At 37.4% G+C, this 19,164-nt stretch overlaps 1 protein-coding gene across 6 annotated transcripts in view; it reads left to right on the forward strand.

Annotated features, from left to right (window-relative positions):
* PTPRM (protein tyrosine phosphatase receptor type M) overlaps positions 1 to 19,164 on the forward strand; it is a 790,604-nt gene that overhangs the window by 182,470 nt on the left and 588,970 nt on the right. For all 6 annotated transcript variants that reach the window (XM_012745929.2, XM_012745922.2, XM_012745925.2 and 3 more), the window contains exon 2: positions 229 to 351. In XM_012745929.2, the coding sequence (XP_012601383.1) occupies positions 229 to 351 (123 nt within the window). The remainder of the gene's footprint in view (positions 1 to 228; positions 352 to 19,164) is intronic.

The raw sequence follows: 19,164 nt of genomic DNA on the forward strand, positions 1-19,164 counted from the left end.
TCTATGGCTTCTGCCAACATTATATTCCTTTTGGAGACTTGCATAACACAGCGTGTGGGTAAGGCATGACCAGTAGTACCCAGCAAAAGTCAGACCTACAGTTCCTGAACAGAAAGAGCCAATCAAATGTAGTTTGACATCAAGTAGGTGTAGTTTTCCTGCAGTTATTGTAGCTTATTCTAGAGGTTTGATTTTTATTTACATTATTTTCATTTTTTTACATTTTAGGTGGTTGCCTCTTTGATGAACCATATAGCACATGTGGATATAGTCAAGCTGAAGATGATGACTTCAATTGGGAACAGGTGAACACCTTGACCAAACCAACTTCCGATCCATGGATGCCATCAGGTTTGCTTTTAGGTTTAAGTTTTCTTTTTAAAATAAATGGCACACAATTCCATTGAATGATTGAAGGTGTTGGTCTTTGAGTATGTCAGTCAAAGTAGGATTTGCCAGTGAGGGTGGTACAGTTAAGAGAACTGGTTATAGGAGTTTTAACTTTTCTCCTTTTGAAGCCTAACTAAAGTTTATTCTCTTATCTTTGGGCACACCTTAGCTAGATTAATGGGCATTGGCCAATTGATCCTTCTCTAAGCTGCAGATATGGAAGTTGATTGATGTCTGTTCTGGCAAATGTGTGTAATGGCTAGAACTCTGGTTGAAGAATGCAAGTAACAGTCTCCATCTGTCTTGGATAGGAGACCATGAAGGTGGCTTAACCTTTCTCTCTCAGGGGCTCACTTGGCACCTGGTAGATCTAGGAGGATGTCCAGTGATCTTGAAAGTGTTCTGAATATAAAATGTTGATGCATACATGTGGATATTTTTTTCCACTGTAGAAGTGCTTAGTGAATTTCCTGATGAGTGAAAGATAACATGTTCTATTGAACACCAGCAAGAATTTTACTCATTTGGAGGGAAGAGGAGGAAGATGGTGATGAGTGAACTCTAATCACATTGAAACTTGATCATTTCAATGGACCCTCTTTTCAGGATGTGACATTGGGCGTCCCTTTAAAATTTCAGATCTGTAGATTGTTGTACACATAGGATGATGAGTGTGCCTCATTCAGGATTCAAACTATAAAACATGTTCTTATGTGGATTTCAAATAAAACAATTTTTACACTGTTATGACTATAGGTTTTTCACTAATGCCCCTAAGTGTAGCAATAATTACATTTAGTAAATACTCTTGTAAAGGTAGGTTTTAAACATGACATAGAGTTTATCATTGTTCTCCCTAAGTTTTAGTGGTTGTGATGCCCACAGTGCTCCTGCCCTGTCTTTCCCATGATTAACTCCTTCTGACTTCAAAGAAGGGGAGCATTGAGCTCTTCAGCCCTATGGCTTTAAGACTTAAAAACCTTTGTAGCTCTTGGTTATTTCCCTACAGCTCACATTCTCCTTTTTTGTCTCTCCTGTTCTCTCGTATGCACGTGTGCTTTTTTTTTCTTTCTTTCAGCTTATTGTGGGGGTACAGATGTTAAGGATACATATATTACCCATGCCCCCCTCCTCCCTCTAGTCAGAGCTTCAAGCATGACCATCCCTGAGACGTTGCACATTTCACTCATTGTGTTTGTATATACCCATCCCATCCTCCCTCCTCCCACCTGCCCGACACCGGATAAATGTTATTCCTATATGTCCACTTAAGTGTTGATCTGTTAATACCAATTTGCTGGGAAGTACATGTGGTGCTTGTTTTTCCATTCTTGAGATACTTCACTTAGTAGAATGGATTCCAGCTCTATCCAAGAATATACTAGAGGTGCTATATCACCATTGTTTCTTAAAGCTGAGTAGTATTCCATGGTATACATATACCACATTTTATTAATCCACTCATGAATTGATGGGCACTTGGGTTGTTTCCACAACTTTGCAATTATGAATTGTGCTGCTGTAAACATTTGTAGAGTGTCATTTGATCTTTTGGGTAAGATGCTCAGTAGTGGAATTGCTGGATCAAATGGTGGATCTACTTGTATCGCTTTAAGGTATCTCCATATTGCTTTCCACAGAGGTTGAACTGGTTTGCAGTCCCACCAGCAGTGTAGGAGTGTTCCTATCTCTCCGTATCCACGCCAGCATTTATTGTTTGGGGACTTTTTGTATAAAGGCCATTTTCACTGGAGATAAGTGATATCTCATTGTGCCTTAGATTTGCATTTCCCTGATGATTAGAGATGTTGAGCATTTTTTCATATATTCGTTGGCCATTATTCTGTCTTCTTTTGAAAAATTTCTGTTCATGTTTTTTGCCCACTTTTTGATAGGGTTGTTTGATTTTTTTCCTTGCTGATTTTCCTGAGTTCTAAATAGATTCTAGTTATCAGCCCTTTATCGGATGTGTAGCTTGCGAAAAGTTTCTCTCATTCTGTGGGTCGTCTGTTTGCTCTCTTGACATTTTCTTTGGCTGTGCAGAAGCTTTTTAATTTCATTAGGTCCCATTTGTTTATTTTTGTTTCTGCTGTGATTGCCTTTGGGGTCTTCTTCATAAATTCTTTGTGTAGGCCGATGTCTAGAAGAGTATTTCCAACATTTTCCTCTAGAATTCTAATAGTTTCACACCTAAGGTTCAAGTCTCTTACCCAGCGCAAGTTGATTTGTGAGAGAGGTAAAAGGTGTGGGTCCTGTTTCAGTCTTCTGCATGTGGCTATCCAGTTTTCCCAGCACCATTTATTGAACAAGGATTCTTTTCTCCAGTGTATATTTTTGTCTCCTTTGTCAAAGATTAGTTGGCTATATGAGGATGGTTTTATATCTGGGTTCTCGGTTGTGTTCCACTGGTCAATGTACCTGTTCTTGTGCCAGTAAAAAGCTGTTTTAATTACTATAGCCTTGTAGTATAGTTTGAAGTCTGCTTTTGAATATGCCTGTGTTTGAATCATTGGTACACTTTAGTTGGTTTTCCAATTTCCAGTTCCTTCTTCTGTTCTTGTCAGTGACGGGGAGAGGGAAGAGAACACAGCCATGCTGTGCTCTCATTGCGCTGTCCATTTTCCCAAATTGGTTTTTCACCCTGAAGGCCTTTTGGATTTCTGTCTTAAGAGTATCCAGCCTGTCCAGAAAGGCTTGGGCTGGCTGAGGCCATGGGAGTGGGGAGCACCCTTAGATTGAGTCCTGATAAATTTTCCATGACTTTGTATATCATCTCCTTATTTGTGAAAACATTTTAATTTTTCACATTAGGTAGTTGATTTTATTATTGATTAATTTTGGAGTGAAGCATGACTTGGAAAAATTAACTTTTAAAAAGAAGCCTAAATATTGCAGAATCTTCTTTAGCCTCTGCTGATTTTATTTTCGGCACAAGTTAATCCACCTTCCTTGATAAAGAAGGCCAAAGGAATCCCTTCTTGTCACCATGTCCTTTGCTTCTTTGTCATGTCTCATACTACCATCTTAGACTAAGTTGTCTGCTTTTAAAATAAAGAGAGGATGTGTTTCTAGCAGAGGCCATTGAAGCAATCGTAATCAAGCTCAGAGCCCAGGAGTATCCTGGAACAACCAGTTAAGTAATTGAAGGAACGAAGGGAATTGACTTTGCAAATATATGTTTTTTGAAGGCTCTTCTGCCTTGGGAAGAATGATGTGGGGCTGTGCACATGTTTTGCTTTAATTTTTTCTGCTTCTATTGACTAATAGAATACATGGTGATTAATATTTGGCCTTTGTAGCTTAAGGACTGTATATTGCAACTTATAACACCTTTGTCAGATCCATCTGTTTTCTCATAGATACAAAAGGTGTGCCCTGGACCCTGACCCCCACTTATTGTTGGACATGTGCGTGGTTTGGGTACAGCATGTGAGTGAGAAAGGGAAGGCCCAGCAGTCCCCCACCCTCTGACTATCCTTACATGCACGGGTGTAGATGAGATTTCTGAAAATTGATAGTTGTTTCATCAGATGAAATTTTTTGCCATAATAGAGAACTGCAAATGCTGGCATTTCTTTATCTATCACTCATTAAACAAACTTAAGTCTTAAAATTTTTTTGATCCTTAGTATATGCTAAACAAGATGCTAATTATTTCCAGAGATGAAGGATTATAAGAAATGATTTTCTCTTTATGAACTTTTACCTACTTGGGAAAAAGTTATAAAAATACAGTTCGTGAACAATCTATAATAAAATGATATATAATTAAGTGTGGTATAGACTGGGGGTGTTTTCTTACTGTAAGCCCAATACATTATAATAGGCTACAGAGTTGTGCCCAGCTGACTTATCCAAAGTGAGAAGTTAAATTCTCAGTGCAATATTGTTAGAAATAGGGAAATATCATATTATAATCTTGCATATACTATCCTGAGGTATGGATTTTAAAACTGAGTTTCTCATATATATGTATATGCACATATATATATATATACACACACACAACCATATGTTTTAAAATACTACTTAGTTTCAAGAGTTTTCTGCTTTTCCTTCTTTTTCTTTTCCATTTCATCTTCCTCCTTTTCTATGAATGTGCGTATATGACTTATTCCTTTCAAAAACAGATTGCAAAGCAGGTCCTCTCATGCTAAAACAGAAATTAATTTTATGAATTTATCAAGGTGAATGTGTGGCAAAATCAGATAGAACCATAGCTTTCTGAGGGTTTTTTTTTATGTCTTTACATATCGCTGGGTTTGTTATTGCATGTGCCTGTATATGTGGTCCTGTAATGCCTTAGATCAAGAGTTGGCAAACTATGTCCTACTGGTCAAATACAGTTAGCTGCCAGGTTTTGTCTGGCTTATAAGTTAAGAATGTTTTTAACATTTTTAAATGATTGGAAAACCCCAAAAAGAATTATAATATTTTGTTACATATGAAATTCAAATTGCAGTGTCCACAAACAAAGTTGTAGTTTTTTGTTTTGTTTTATTTGAGACAGAGTCTTGCTGTGTTTCCTGGCTAGAGTGCAGTGGCATCATCATAGCTCACTGCAACCTCAAAGTCCTGGGCTCAAGCTATCCTCCTGTCTCAGCCTCCTGAGTAGCTGGAACTACAGGTGTGAACTGTCACGTCCAGTCAATTTTTCTATTTTTAGTGGAGATGGGGTCTCTATCTTGCCCAGGCTGTTCTTGAACTCCTGGCCTCAAGTAATCCTCCTTCCTTGGCCTCCTAGAGTGCTAGGATTACACACATGAACCACCATGCCTGGTCATAAACAAAGTTTTATTGGCACACAGCCGTACCCATTTGTTTAAATATTGTCTGTGGCTAGTTTCAAGCTGCAGGCAGAGTTGAATAGCTGCGACAGAGACCATTTGGTCCACAAAGTCTAAGATATTTACTCGTTGGCCCTTTATAAAAAAGGCCAGAGCTCTGAGACAAGGATTGTTCTCCAGCAATGGAGAACAAAGATTGTTGCCAATCCTTGTCTTAGACCATTTTGGCATCAGCATATAATTATTGTTTTGGACTCTTGGTTTATATTGTTATTTCCTGTATTTATGTTTATTAATATATAAACATTTCACAGTTTATTTCATTTTCAGATTATCTGTTTTCCAAATATTGGGCTATTAAAATCCTTAAGAAAAAATAACATGATTAGAGATTTTCTCTAACTTTCCCTTAGGTTTGCTATCTGTTGTAAAAGCATTGTGATTTTCTTTATTTTTAGTACCAAAATCTTTGTCATACTACTCTAATTCTGATAAGTAAATAATCCATTGAGATGAATTTAAGTTATGACAGTGAGAGACTAAAATTTTCACTCCAATCTCTAGCTTTTTATTTTTTCTGTGTCTTTTTTTAAAGTGGCCCAGTGTGTAGTATTTGTTTCTCTGGATCTTCACGTGTGAGGTTATTTTTAACCACCTTTTAAAGATTTAAATATTGTTTGGAACCTTATGTTAGCTGTTTGATAACTATTCTGAGGCTGTGATGTTAGCTCTGGAAATATATATTTAGGGCAAATAAATGCCAAAAGCCATTTAAATTTTTGTATTTCAAGTCAACATTTATGTTATAATATATTAAACTTTTGCAGCTAGCTCTGAACCGTAACAGTTTTCTTGATGATGAAACTGTGCTAAACCTGGTTTCTCTTTTATTGTTAAGTGTGTGGTTGTTTTCATATCAGTTGATCTTCTCCATTAGTAATGGGCAAATTTCTTAAACTTTATCATAAGGAATATTACTTTGAGCACAAGATTCTTGATTAAGAATCCAAATACTAAGTTGGTGCATTTTGTTAGCATTGTTGCATTCTACCACTTTATATACTATAGCACATTGTATAATTATCACACAGATTAAGAAATGTTTTATGATGTAAGAACAACTGAATAATTTGATAATGGTGGATTTTTAAATATGTTGTTACTGTGCAACATTTGTACCTTCATAGTACAGTTTTATAAAATTCATATATATTTAATAAGCTCTATATCTTAAGTATAAAAATGTGACCCTGTTTTATAAAAAAGAAAGAAAACATTAAATGCTGCCCTGTCCACAGTATTGAAAACATATAGGTAGCTTATAACCATAGCTATTTGATACTCATAGAATTGACATTTATTTATAAGTTCAACCATACCTCTGTAAAGGCTGTAATTAAGTGAAATTGTATCCCAGTGTTGGGAAAACATAATTCTCTTAGTACTTTGCCGGGTAAAATAGCATGCAACTGTATAGAACTCATTTAGCTTTCCATTTTTTAGTTTTACATATTGGGATTGAGAATAGTGTTGCTGATTTTCATGGAGATGCTGTGACTAAGAATTGAATCATGTCTGTCAGTGCCCACATGAAAGGCAGAGAGGCAGGAGTTCCAGGATGGAGCAGCAGTGTGTACTCTTAGTGTGATGACCCAGAAAATAGAAAAATGACTACGTATGTTTGTTTAGAGTCAATTTCACATTTGGGAAAGAAGAAGGATTGACAGACAAAGTAATTGAAGTTTTCCTTTGGGTGCATTTATCAAGCGTATTTTCCTTGTGCTAGGAAAGCCTTCCCTATTTATTCACACTTCAGGGCTTATGCAGGGCTTAGTGAGTAAGGAAGAGAAGATGACTATGGGCTTGAAAAGACATTTTCACCCTTATATTGCAGTGTGTATCCAGGGGTAAATATTTTGGGCACAGAATATTCAGACAGTTGTCTAATTATCTCATTCATTCTTTCAATCAGTCAACATTCAACAGATATTTAGCATACCTGCTGTGTGCTAGGCATTGTTAGAGATGCTTGAGATTCTTCATTGAGAGAAACAAATAAAGCTCCCCGCCTCAGTGCACCTTATACTCTCAGTCTGATAAGATCCTTCTTAGATGGGCAAAAGATTATATGCTATAATACCATGTTTTTCCTCATTTATTAATGACTTTCTGGTGGTGAATATTTAAAAGGTAATCTAAAATATATTCTGCCTAATCAGACACAGCACACCAAAGCATCACATTTAGTTTTCCTGCATGCATTGTCCCTTTAAGAAGTAAAAGCAACAGCAAAAAATCTGAATCATGGCTGGGTGCAGTGGTTTACTCCTGTAATTCTAGCACTTTTGGAGGCCGAGGCAAGAGGATCACTTCAAGTGATGAGTTTGAGACCAGCCTGAACACAAGCAAGGCCCAGTCTCCATAAAAAACCAGAAAAATTAGCCAGGTGTGTTGGTGCACACCTATAGTCTCAGCTGCTTGGGAGGCTGAGGCAGGAGCATTGCTGGAGCCCAGGAGTGTGAGGTTGCTGTGAGCTATGATGATTCTACTATACTCTATCCTGAGTGATAGAGAGAGAGACCCTGCCTCAAAAAAAAAAAAAAAAAAATATATATATATATATATATATATATATATATATATATATATATATATATATATTGTAGGCAAGTAGTAACTCAGTACTTCTGATCAGTCTGCCTTATGAAACAAAGTAATCTTGTACATATAAATGACATTGAGCAATTGACAACATTTGCTTGTTTGCTGTATATAATTTGATTCTCATGGTAGTCTTGGGAGATTGGGTGGCATTATCCTCATTTTACACCATAGGAGACTGAAGTTCAGAGAAGGAAAACCTGACCCAGGCTTACAGGTGAGGCAGAGAGCCTCCACTTTCGTTTTTCTGAATATTCTTGAGCCATCTTCCCATGTGAGTGCATGTACCTAGTGAAGGGGCCTTCTTTAGTCCCAGTACATCCATTTGGATCTTCTTAAATGGACATGCAGACTGTCTATCATGGGGGCTACATGCCCTGCCAGGGTCAGCTGCAGGCTCTACCACTGCAGTATAGCTGTTGACCTCAGGCAAGTTCTGAAGCTCTCAGTTTTACAGTCTTCTCATCTGTAAGATATTAGTTAGTTATATATGTTTGTGAAGTGACTACCATGGGCCTGGCTATAGCAGTAGACTTTCTATCCTCTTGAAGATTAAATCCCACAGAGGAAGAGGCATTGCACTGAAAAGCAGAGAGAATATACTGCAATGGTGGGCAGTGCAAGGAGCCATGAAGATAAACTAAATCAGGATAAGGGCTTAGAGAGCGATGAGTATGGCAGACAGGGACAGCTTTTCCCAGGAGGCTATCTTCGAACAAAGACTCTGGGCAGAGCTGGGGGGCCATGGAGGCTGAGTGATCCTGGGGAGAAAAGGGTGGGAGCAGAGCCCTAAGGAGGGGTGTGCTGTGCTGGAGGCAATGGGGGGTTCATATCATGTAGCACCCTGAAAGCCATGGGGAGATGCTTAGAACCTACCTCATAGGTTTGTTGACCAGATGAAACCCAATAATTCACAGCAGGAGCTAAGCCTTGTACCTGGCCAAGCACAATGTTCAATAAATATATTCCTTCTGTTATTATTAAGTACTTTTTCAGAGGAAATTTGGTATGAATTAATCTCTTACCCTAATTTTGACTCTCTGTGAAGTGGGCAGTTTATGCCAGATTCTTATTTTCTCTTCTAAATGATACCAAATATGAGACAGGGAATACAAATCTTCATATAATTTTTTGAATGGATTAAAAAACAAACACAAACCTAAAGAAGCCCATTAAAATAATAACAATATTTGTATCAGGATGGTAGGCTTTGAGGTAATTTTCCCATTTCTATCTGACATGTTTCCTTTATGATCTAGTCTACCTTTATAATGAAAATTAGGACGTAAAATGATTTGGTGGTGGGCTTCATGTTTGGCATTATTTACTTGATTCTGAATATTTCCGGTCACTGAACCCATGGAATGAAGATAGTTTTATTGTCCTTCCTTGACTATCTGATTGTAGTGTTCCATACCGAGGTTCCTGCAGGCATCCAGATGCAATATAATCACTAATGAACACCTTCCCTCCCTCAATCTTACTCAAATCACCTTAGCGAGGCTTAGAATGAGTTTCCAGTTAGCTTTTAAACTGTGAATGATGAGACACAGTGAAGGAAATTGGACTGGAGTTGTATTCTGTCAGCAGTTTCAAGTTACAAAATTATAACAACTTTTGATGATAATGAAAAAAAAAAAAAAAAACCACTTCAGATCAGTGATCTGTGGGAAGCTCTTACACACCACCAGGCTACATGTAGCCTGGTTTCCACGTGGGTGTGAGCAAGTGCACGCCGCACAGTGGTCCTCACTGGTCGTGCCAGGAGCACGTGTGGGTGTCAGGGCCACCACTGCGCCACACACTCAGTGATGGAGCTGAATGTGATGGCGCTCATTTCACATGAATTAGGAAAGAAACAACGATTTTAGTTATTGAATTATCCATTGTTTTTTTTTGCTGCATTTAAAAAAATTGTGCTAAAATATACATAGCATAAAATTTAACCATTTTTAAGTGTCCTGTTCAGTGAGTTATGCACATTCACAGTGCTGTACCGCCATCACCACCATCCATCTCAGGAACTTTTGCATCTTCCCTCAACTGGTACTCGGCATCCGTTAAACAACAGCCCTTCATCCCGCAGCCCCTGGTAGCCACCATTCCACTTTCTGTTTCTCTGAATTTGCCCACTCTAGGTACCTTTTATAAGTGGAGTCACACAGGGTTGTCCTTTTGTGTCTGGTTTATTTCGCTGAGCAGAATGTTTTTAGTGATTCAGTTTTTTTGTGCAAAGACTTTCAGAGATTAAGGCAGTCATTCTTTTAAAAGTGTTTTGATTTTTAATAGCTCACTGTTTTAAGGTGGCCAGTGTAAGCCATTATGTTATGTATGACCACTTTCAGTGGTTTATATTTAGTGTTCAACAAATGTTTTCCTTTAAATTTGTTCCAAATTTCTTATGGCTGATTAAAAACTTACAAAAAAGAATAGTGGCTAGCTGTTTTTTAAATATTTGCTAAAAAGTATACATATTAGCATACATATATATATATATATAAATGTGTTTTAATGGTTTTATTTCTTGCTTTATTTCCTGTAAAAATTGTACAAGATGACATCATAAGGGTTATGTGAAGCCAAGTAATGGAATAAATTTATGGGCCAATCATTAGCCTCTGAGTAGAGGAAGGGGTGAAGGGTGGGAGAGGTGAGGACCAGGGCGATTGGCGATGGAGTGATTATTATACCCAGCCTGACAACATTGCACTGAGGATGTGGTCAGCCCTCATGTCCCACGTGTTGCACCTGCTGGGCTCCACAGCACAGGGCATTCATGCTGGGCAGGGCCAGGTTATCGGAATGAAGGAACCCAGCTTGGCAATAAGAGTCAAGAAAAGGGACAGGAGTTTTGATGTGATATTCAGAGATAGTCACTCAGTGTTTGGAGTGCAGATGCCTGATAAGACTGTGGAGGGGTCTGTGGGTGGGGATGGGGCTGATTTGAAAACAATTTCTCTAAAGACCAAAAAGCCCAAGGCCTGGAAAGACTTGGCACTTGGGTCCAGGACCATTGGACAGTAGCCTGTCTTGACGTGGTGTGGGGTTACAAGGGTGTGGAGTGGGCTCTTGCTGTGCTGGCTGGCAAGTGTGCTGGCAGGTGAATGGTGGCCTTAGAGGATCCCTCCCACTGATGCAGGATGGGGAAGGCCTTGGAGAGGCTGTGTGACCCGAGGGTTCTGCTTCACCACATTCTCGTTTTTCCTGTGTCAGACCAGATCATCACAGGATCCCCCTTACGCACCTTCTAGACTTTCCATGGTCCAAGAAATTGAAGCACTGAATATATTTACATAAAACATCATTAGGTCCAGATTATTCTTTTGACCTTAAGACCAGGAAGAAATGGAAGTTCCTTCCTACTGTGAAAGTTGATCATACCAATTGGGTCACTCTTGTCATAACCAACTAAAGCAGTCAAGAAGCTGGGGGAGAAAGGTACTCAGGACACATAATGTTCCTCCAAAAATCGTAATTCTTTGCAAGCCTGGCTGCTGAAACTGCCTTCTGTAACCTGAAACCAGTTTTATCTAATAGTTGCTGAAATGACCTGTTTGTTGTACTTTAAGACTTTAAGCTTTTACCCACTGCCACAGCTCACCAGTCAGAACTCTCAGAACTCTCAGCTCCCCAGAACTTTACAGGTGCCAAAGAACTCTCTCAAAGAGCAATATCTAATATTTCTCTTTTTTTATAAAACCTCCAACCTTGTCTTTGTTCTTTAGACATAGGGATCTGTATGTATGCCCTGAATTGCAATTCTTTCTTCCCACATGTTAAATTTAGAGACTCATTTCTACGTTGTAATTTTGACTTGAACACCGTGCTGTGTGCGAGGCACTGTTGCAGGCACTGGGGATGTAGTGGTTTAGCAGCCCACAGTCTTACAGGACATGTGGAAGTGGCGTGGTGAGTGCGTGCTCCATTTGGCCGCCCTGAGCCTGCTGAGGCTGCTACCCAGATGGATGCCAGTGGAGTGAGGGCAAATGGAGGGCTTCCAGGAGGCAGTGAAACCCAAGAGGGGGCACAAGAACTTGAGGGGTGAGGCCCAGACCGGTGGAACACTGGACAGAGGAATATCCTGTCCAAAGGCAGTGAGGGGTGGGGAGGGAGCACAGGTGTGCATTAGGCTGCCTGGGAAGCTGTGTGTAATTCAGGGAACTACCAGCCACATAGAATGGGAAGAGGAAGAGGAAGAGACAAGGTGCTGGAGAAAAGACTATCTTCAAGGCTCACTGGTGAAGGATGTGAAGGAAAAGAGTGATTCAATGGCTGGTTTCTGGCAAAGGGAGGAGCAAATAAAATATTTAACTGTGTGTGTGTAGAGGAAAACTCAGAATTTCTGGTAGGAGTATATAAAGAAAAGATGTAATAAGGAAATGTGGTTAGTAGATAAGTACCAAAAAATATGAATATGTGGGAGAATGCCCTGTTCTTGGAGATTCATGCCAACTGTTGAAAGATATAAGCATTAGGATGTCTGTGTAGAAAAAAAGTGTGTGTGTATGTTTAGAGACAGAGCATGTACAAATGTGGTAAGATGTTAAAGATTAAGTCTAGGTGAAGTATGTATTTATTATACTACTTTTTCTAATTTTCTATACTTTTGAAGCTAAGCAAAAGTTGCACCATAAATGTGGGGCAATAAAAGACATAATTGAGGTACACTGACTTAGTGCCATGCCAAGGGGATTTTTTTTAATGCATTTTTGGCAAAATCACTACCTTGTCAAATTGCACTAAAAATATGTTTATTTAAAAAACTCAGGTTGAACCACATCTTCACTTTCTGAGCATATTGTGATGACCATTGATATTATTGGAGAGGTTTAGTAGAGCTAATAGACTTGGCTAACACCATGTTGAGTCCCCTACTTAAGGGATATAATTTTAGGACTTTCTAAAATAGGACAAATGCTTTACGCTATGGTTTTATGCCTTAGTGGGTGTCTCATATATAAAGATCCTTATCCAATAGGTAGATAGTTTGGTGGTTAAGTGAACCTTTGTGGGAAGATACATAAGGAATTATTAAATTTTATTTTTGGATACATGCTTGCATTCATTTGTATCATATCCATAATATGGGCTGAATACAGAAAAAAATTATACAGAATTTCTTGGCAGACTTCACTAAATGGTTGTTCAGCTCATTATTTTAAATAAGTGGCCTTTAATACATAGTTAACTGATATTTATTCTAGGAGATTGTGATGAATTATATCTTAAAGTGGTATTTAAAAGCTTAAGTGGTTGATAGAGAAATAAATATGGCTATTTAATTAATTGTCTGCTGGACAATTGTAATGCCCCTATCTGGTGGGCGGACAAATTGAAACAACTGATCATGCAGCAGTAAAGTGTCTGAATTGGAAATGTGGGGTAGCATATTAATAAAGTGGCACTTTTAGAGAGGATGTCACTGAAAATTTGTTTTTCATGACCAGTCCTTATTAGTAGGTTTTAGGTTCTCTAATATGGGGTTATTTCTTAATGGTATATTTCCTGTTCCTTCTAGGAAACTGGAAAAAGGTGTCTTTTATATTTATTCTGTTATCTGTAGAAAATATATGAAATATTGAAATTGTTGGCATAAGACTTGAAGGTACAGATTGGGTTTGATGCAGTGCTTTTTAAAGTAAGTATAAAACAATGAGGTTTCTGGTAGATATCTTGGGAAATCATGCAATCCCTTGTGTTCCTTTTCATGATACTTCCTCTCTCCATTCCTTCTGAATTTAAGACTCATCTTGTTAGACACACACCTTGTGGAAATGGTGTCACTTCCCTAATTGTACTCTATAAACAAAACATCTCTTAGTCCTGCGGTGGTCCTGGCTTGCTGTGGAGTGACAGGCTGCAATTTACCAGTAGGTCAGCAGCTGAGCTGATGACAAGTGACCTTTCTAACACTGCAATCAATGCTTGTTATTTGGAAAACAAAATGATACAGTTTGTATTTTTTAGCAGATAGGTCATTAGGTCAATCCTCCATTGACATGTGAATTTGTTACTTGGGCTGGAGGAGTCAGTTCAGACAGGAATGTTAATTTATTTGAATTGATCTGGGTCCTGCTCTTATAAAAAGGTGTTGGACATTTGTTGATGGCACAAATTATTATAAATAATTGGTTTTACACGTCAAAGGCTTTTAGAATGCCCGTTTTGCACAATAGCATTATACACTAGCAAGTATTCAGCATAATACGTTTTGTTTACACTTGATGTTTCTCAATTGTTTTGAAAAAAAAATTAAGTGAGCTTGTATCATATTTAACTAGTCTCTCTCCACATTTCCTGAAATGTGTTTTGTGAGGCCCCATGAAGAGTCAGGAGGGTGAATACGATGCCAGCAAGAAATTACCTGCTTTATATAGGAGATAGCTCTTGTGGTAGGGAGTAGTGTTGTTCAGTAGCTGCTTTCAGCTCTTACCTTCTAGAAACATGGGAAGCTTGTGCATCTCTGTTGCCTTTGATTTAGATGTTACTTCACCTGCTTTGGCTGGTGAAATGACCTGTGCCACTTTCAGGCAGAAGCTTCTAGAATCAGGATGAGAGTTACTATGTTTTCTTCTCTGCCTTGGCAATGTGGGAGCAATGAGATGCTTTTAGTGTTGCTACTTGAGCAAGGAAGAAGTAGAAATGACCCCCCACATACACACACACTCAGATGACTGCAGTGGGCATGTACATGAGTAAGAAATACACTTTGTTGTGTTAAGCCACTGAGATTTTAGGGTTTTTTTTTTGTTGTTGTTGTTGAATTGTTCTCAAACTCTTTTTTAGGACTCCTTTATATAACAGCTTTTGTTCATGTGGGTAATATCTATTGATGTTTTCAGGATTAGAAATTAAAACTGAGAACATTTGAAAACACTGGACTACATAAGCATCCATTCCATTGGGCATCATAGCAATTATGTATACCTGTGAGCAGTTGAGAGAGAAATGGGAATAATAAAGTCAAATAATGTCTTATTATTATCATGAAAATAGTTTTGAGCATGTGGCCTCCCTCAATAAGTCTCAGTGACTTCCAGGGTCCCTGGAAGACACTTTGAGAACCACTGACCTAGGCCATCCTAAGTGATATGCCTAGCTTGGTGATTTAAAGGCACAGGGTGTTGAGAAGGAAAAGAAAGAAGGGAAAAAGATTTTGGAGGCATTGCAAAAGGATATCTATGAATGTTATAATTCACATTTTTTTCAATAATGTTCCTATTATTGAGGGTAGTCCTTCTTTATACTAATAAATACCCATTTCACTAGAGTATCAAATGAAATAATATACATAAAATTACCTTGTATAAAACCATATAATTGTATGTGAATATTATTAATTCTATGAAGGTAGAATTTATGAAATCTTTTGCTCTAGAAAAATTGAAAATAGGATTAATATTCATATATTTGAAATTGGATATAGCCTTTTAGGAAGATAGAGGGTTGGATTAAGTGAATTATTTAAACATATTCATATATGAGTGAGCCTATCTAAATTTATTCAGTGGTGCTGCTTCTGAGATTTTTAAGTGTGGAACTGTCATTCATATATATATATATATATATATATATAGTCATAATAAAATAATTTCTACCCCTTTTATTATGAAGTGTATGGTGACAAAGTGATACAAAGATGGCTAAACATGTTTCAGGGAGACTTGGAAATTGTACTTGTCAGAAATTTCATATGAATGGATAATAAATCCCACAGGTGAATTTACCAGTCAAAAGCCTTTCATCAATAGCCTGATTATGTAAGGTAACACATTTATTTCCAAAGATATGAATTCTAACAGAATTTGCTAATATTTAAAGGATGATACGTAAACATTTTCCAAGTTTTATGTTAATATAGCCATGGAAAGGGTTACCAGGGGACTCTAGTAATCTTTATAGATTTGTCCAGCTATTATAGGTAATTAATATTTAAGTTGGAGGAAGAAGACATAGCAAATGACCTTTCTAACTCTTTGATTCTCCTTCTTTTCAGTAAATAGTTAGGCAGTACCTACTGTGGACAGGCTCTGTTTTGTATTCTATGAGATGAAGAATGTATTGGAGGACTTAAACACAAGATTTCTGAGCTCAGCATTGGAGGCCAATGCTTTACTTAACAGCAATATCAAGTACTAAAATAGAATAATGTACTGAATGGAAGCAAAGGAAATTAAATTCATGAAGTGGCATAGACTCACTAAGGATTAATTTCCTCTACTAATTATGGTGGCTTTCAAAGCCTAGGACTCACTTTAGAAAGGGACTGTTAATCTGGAGCCCCTAGAAGTCTAAGGACACTAAGGAGATTTGCTAGATGTAATCAAGACAGCCAGAAGTCACCATCTGCCCATGTGATCTGGTTGGCATCTTCAGGAAGCTGAAGATGTATCATTCTCCTTTTCCAAGTATAATTTTATTTGTGCAGGGAGGGGTTGCCTTCACTGAGATACAATATATCTTTATACAATACCTATATTTGGTTCATCTATTGTTGACCCTGACACTGAAAAGAGAAATGGTATGCTATTTGTTTCATTTCAACCTTTAAGTTATAATAGTCTATAGTTGTGATTAGTATGAGCAGTCACATTTCTTACCCCTGTAATGAAATAAGGTAGTATTTTCTTTTCTCATTTAATTTATCTTGAATAAGAATTTTGATAAGCATTAAGCCAAGTCACACTTTCAAATGGGGGTAATTCCTGAAGTGCCCCAGCAGATGGAGGTGTGCAATTCTTCACTCCTCAATGGGGCCTCTGCTTCCTGCCCCAGGTGACTTTGCTTGACTTCCAGTTAAGATGCTGCCTCCAGCTTTGCAGATGAGCTAATGAATATGCCCTCCTGCACTTCTTTCCCTCCTCTTTTTGGCGCAACTAAGAGTTCTTAGTTACTCTTCTGTTTCATAAGATCTTTATCATTAGTGACCTTCACCCTTAGATAAGAACAATATTTTCATTAATGATACACTCAGGGCAAAACACAGAACAGAGGATCCTCTGAGCTCCAGAGGAGCAGGTTTCAAATCCCATGTGAGCCTTTCACAGGCAACATCCTGCCCATGTTTTGATTCAGAGTAAATCCCAGAGGTCAGATCTTTTTTTCAGCCGCTAGGGTAAACGTTGGTCACAGATTTCTGAAGTCAGCATAGGGAGTAGAGAGACAGGCTATCCTCATTTGCCTCTTTGCATACCCACTGACACAAAGAGAAAGGAATTTTAAAACAGCCTAACTTTCAAGGGGTTTTTTGATTCAAGAGTTTTTTTCCCCTCCCTGATTCACTTATATTATTAGTTCAAGTGTGTTGAAGAAGAGATCTCTAAGACTTCATCTTTGACAAATTCAATAAAACCTTTCAAAAATACTAAGTGGTATGCAATTCTTTAGACTCTCGCCATTTGTTGAATTTCTTGCCTTTCTTGCTATTTCTACAAATCACTGGGGAATAATTAGTGGTTTTCAAATTTTTATGTCAGTGCTTTCCAAGCTGATGAACTTTCCTCCTGAGGGAATTCATGGAAGTAGTTGCTAACTTTTAAGAACTGGAGATGAAAGTTAGTTTAAAAAAAATATATATATATATATATATACCAACAACTCATCAACCAAGCAAATAAATAAAAAATGAATTAAAAGGTGTTGCTCTTTAAGGGAGTTGGTAATCCCTCATGTTTTTTATTGAAGATTCAATTTACAAATGTGTTCTTTTCCAAGCTAAATAATGAATTACATTCATGTAAGACATTTTCACTTACTTTGCAAACCTTTATAAGAGCAAATGAGATGATTATTTCATAATATCAATTGACTTATTGAAAGAGTTCTGATAATTGGACACATTCAAATTCAATAGGTCCTATGGTATAGGTCCATATTTTAAGATTGAAGAGCTTTCTAAAGAAAATGAAACTCTTTGTTTTTTGTTAAGAATTTATAGAATACAGAAATGTCTCAGTGTAATATTAGCTGCTGTCAGTACCTTAATACTATAGATATTTATTTTCCATTCTTATGTATAATAGTCTAGTGTGGTCCCAGGTTGGGGGCAGTTGGGTTGGGAGCCCTGTTCCACACTGATATCCAGGTCGAGAAGGACTCTGCTATCCAACATGTATTTTCTAAGGTTGTCCTTAAGTGGGCATCAGGATGGCAAAGGAGAACAGTCCCCCGGAGGATCCATTTGTGAGGTTTTTGTGGGCCAAGTCTGGAAGTGGATAGAATGGCAGCTGGGAGTATAAGTTTAGTAGAATGCACAAGAAGAAGAAGAAAAGAACGTTTGATGAGCAGCTGGCAGCCTCTGCCACACTTGGCTTTAGAGGATTTTACTTAATAAAATGGTCCTGGTAAATTGTTACAGGAGAAAATTACTTAAAATTGAATATAATGATCACATTTTTGTTTTATAAAGGAGTGTCATCTTTTAAAAAATCCAGTTGACTAAAATTATGTTTTTAAAATTAACTTCATGATTTTTTACATGTTAGTGAAGAATTAAGCCATATTGACTAGATCTTATATAAATAGATCCTTTCCTAAGCTTTATATTATTAAACCATTCCCTAATATTTCTATAAAATAAATATTCTCTTACCTTCACTCTCATAAGATAATTTCCCAGGTATAGCAAAGATATATGAGCATATATTGCTACTTAATTCAGTAAAGCAAATATCATTGAATAAATGCCAACTTTTCCAGGGAAACCACTGCAAATAGCCTCACTGGATAATATATTTATCAAAAAATCAATACTAAAAGTAAACAGATTTTTAATATATCTAAAGGAGCTTCCTAATAAACCAAAATGCCAACCCATAATTTAAAGCTATTGACACCGATAGGTACTTATAGATGACATCCTCATAAGTTTTGTAGATTATTCTTCATAGTGATCTTGTGTGCTATAACTAATTCAGTTGTAACTTTATGCCCAGGAGACATGATTTATTTTAGAGGTATATGTAAAAACTATTCTGGCTTCTCTTCCCATAGAGGAAAACACCAGAAGGTGCACGAATAACTCATGGCTCTTGTGATTTCTTCCCTTCTGTTTTGCTCTACTAGTGCTGGATGGTTTTGTCTTTCTTCTGCCTAACATCCCTCTGAAAAACATCTGCTTAGCTTCCTGAAGCTCAGACCTCTTGTTATATGGGCTTATGTTTCTCAAACACTTGCTATTTATTGATTATATATGACTATTACATATTAATTTTTATAAGGTCAATCACAAATTTTAAAATAATTTTTGAAAGATTATATTTTAAATTGGCATAAATAGAAATATTTTCTTTCCAGTGAAAGAATTTTTTAAAAAGTTTCATCATCA

This window comes from Microcebus murinus, chromosome 17 (assembly GCF_040939455.1).
Source record: "Microcebus murinus isolate Inina chromosome 17, M.murinus_Inina_mat1.0, whole genome shotgun sequence".
Classification (NCBI taxonomy): domain Eukaryota; kingdom Metazoa; phylum Chordata; class Mammalia; order Primates; family Cheirogaleidae; genus Microcebus; species Microcebus murinus.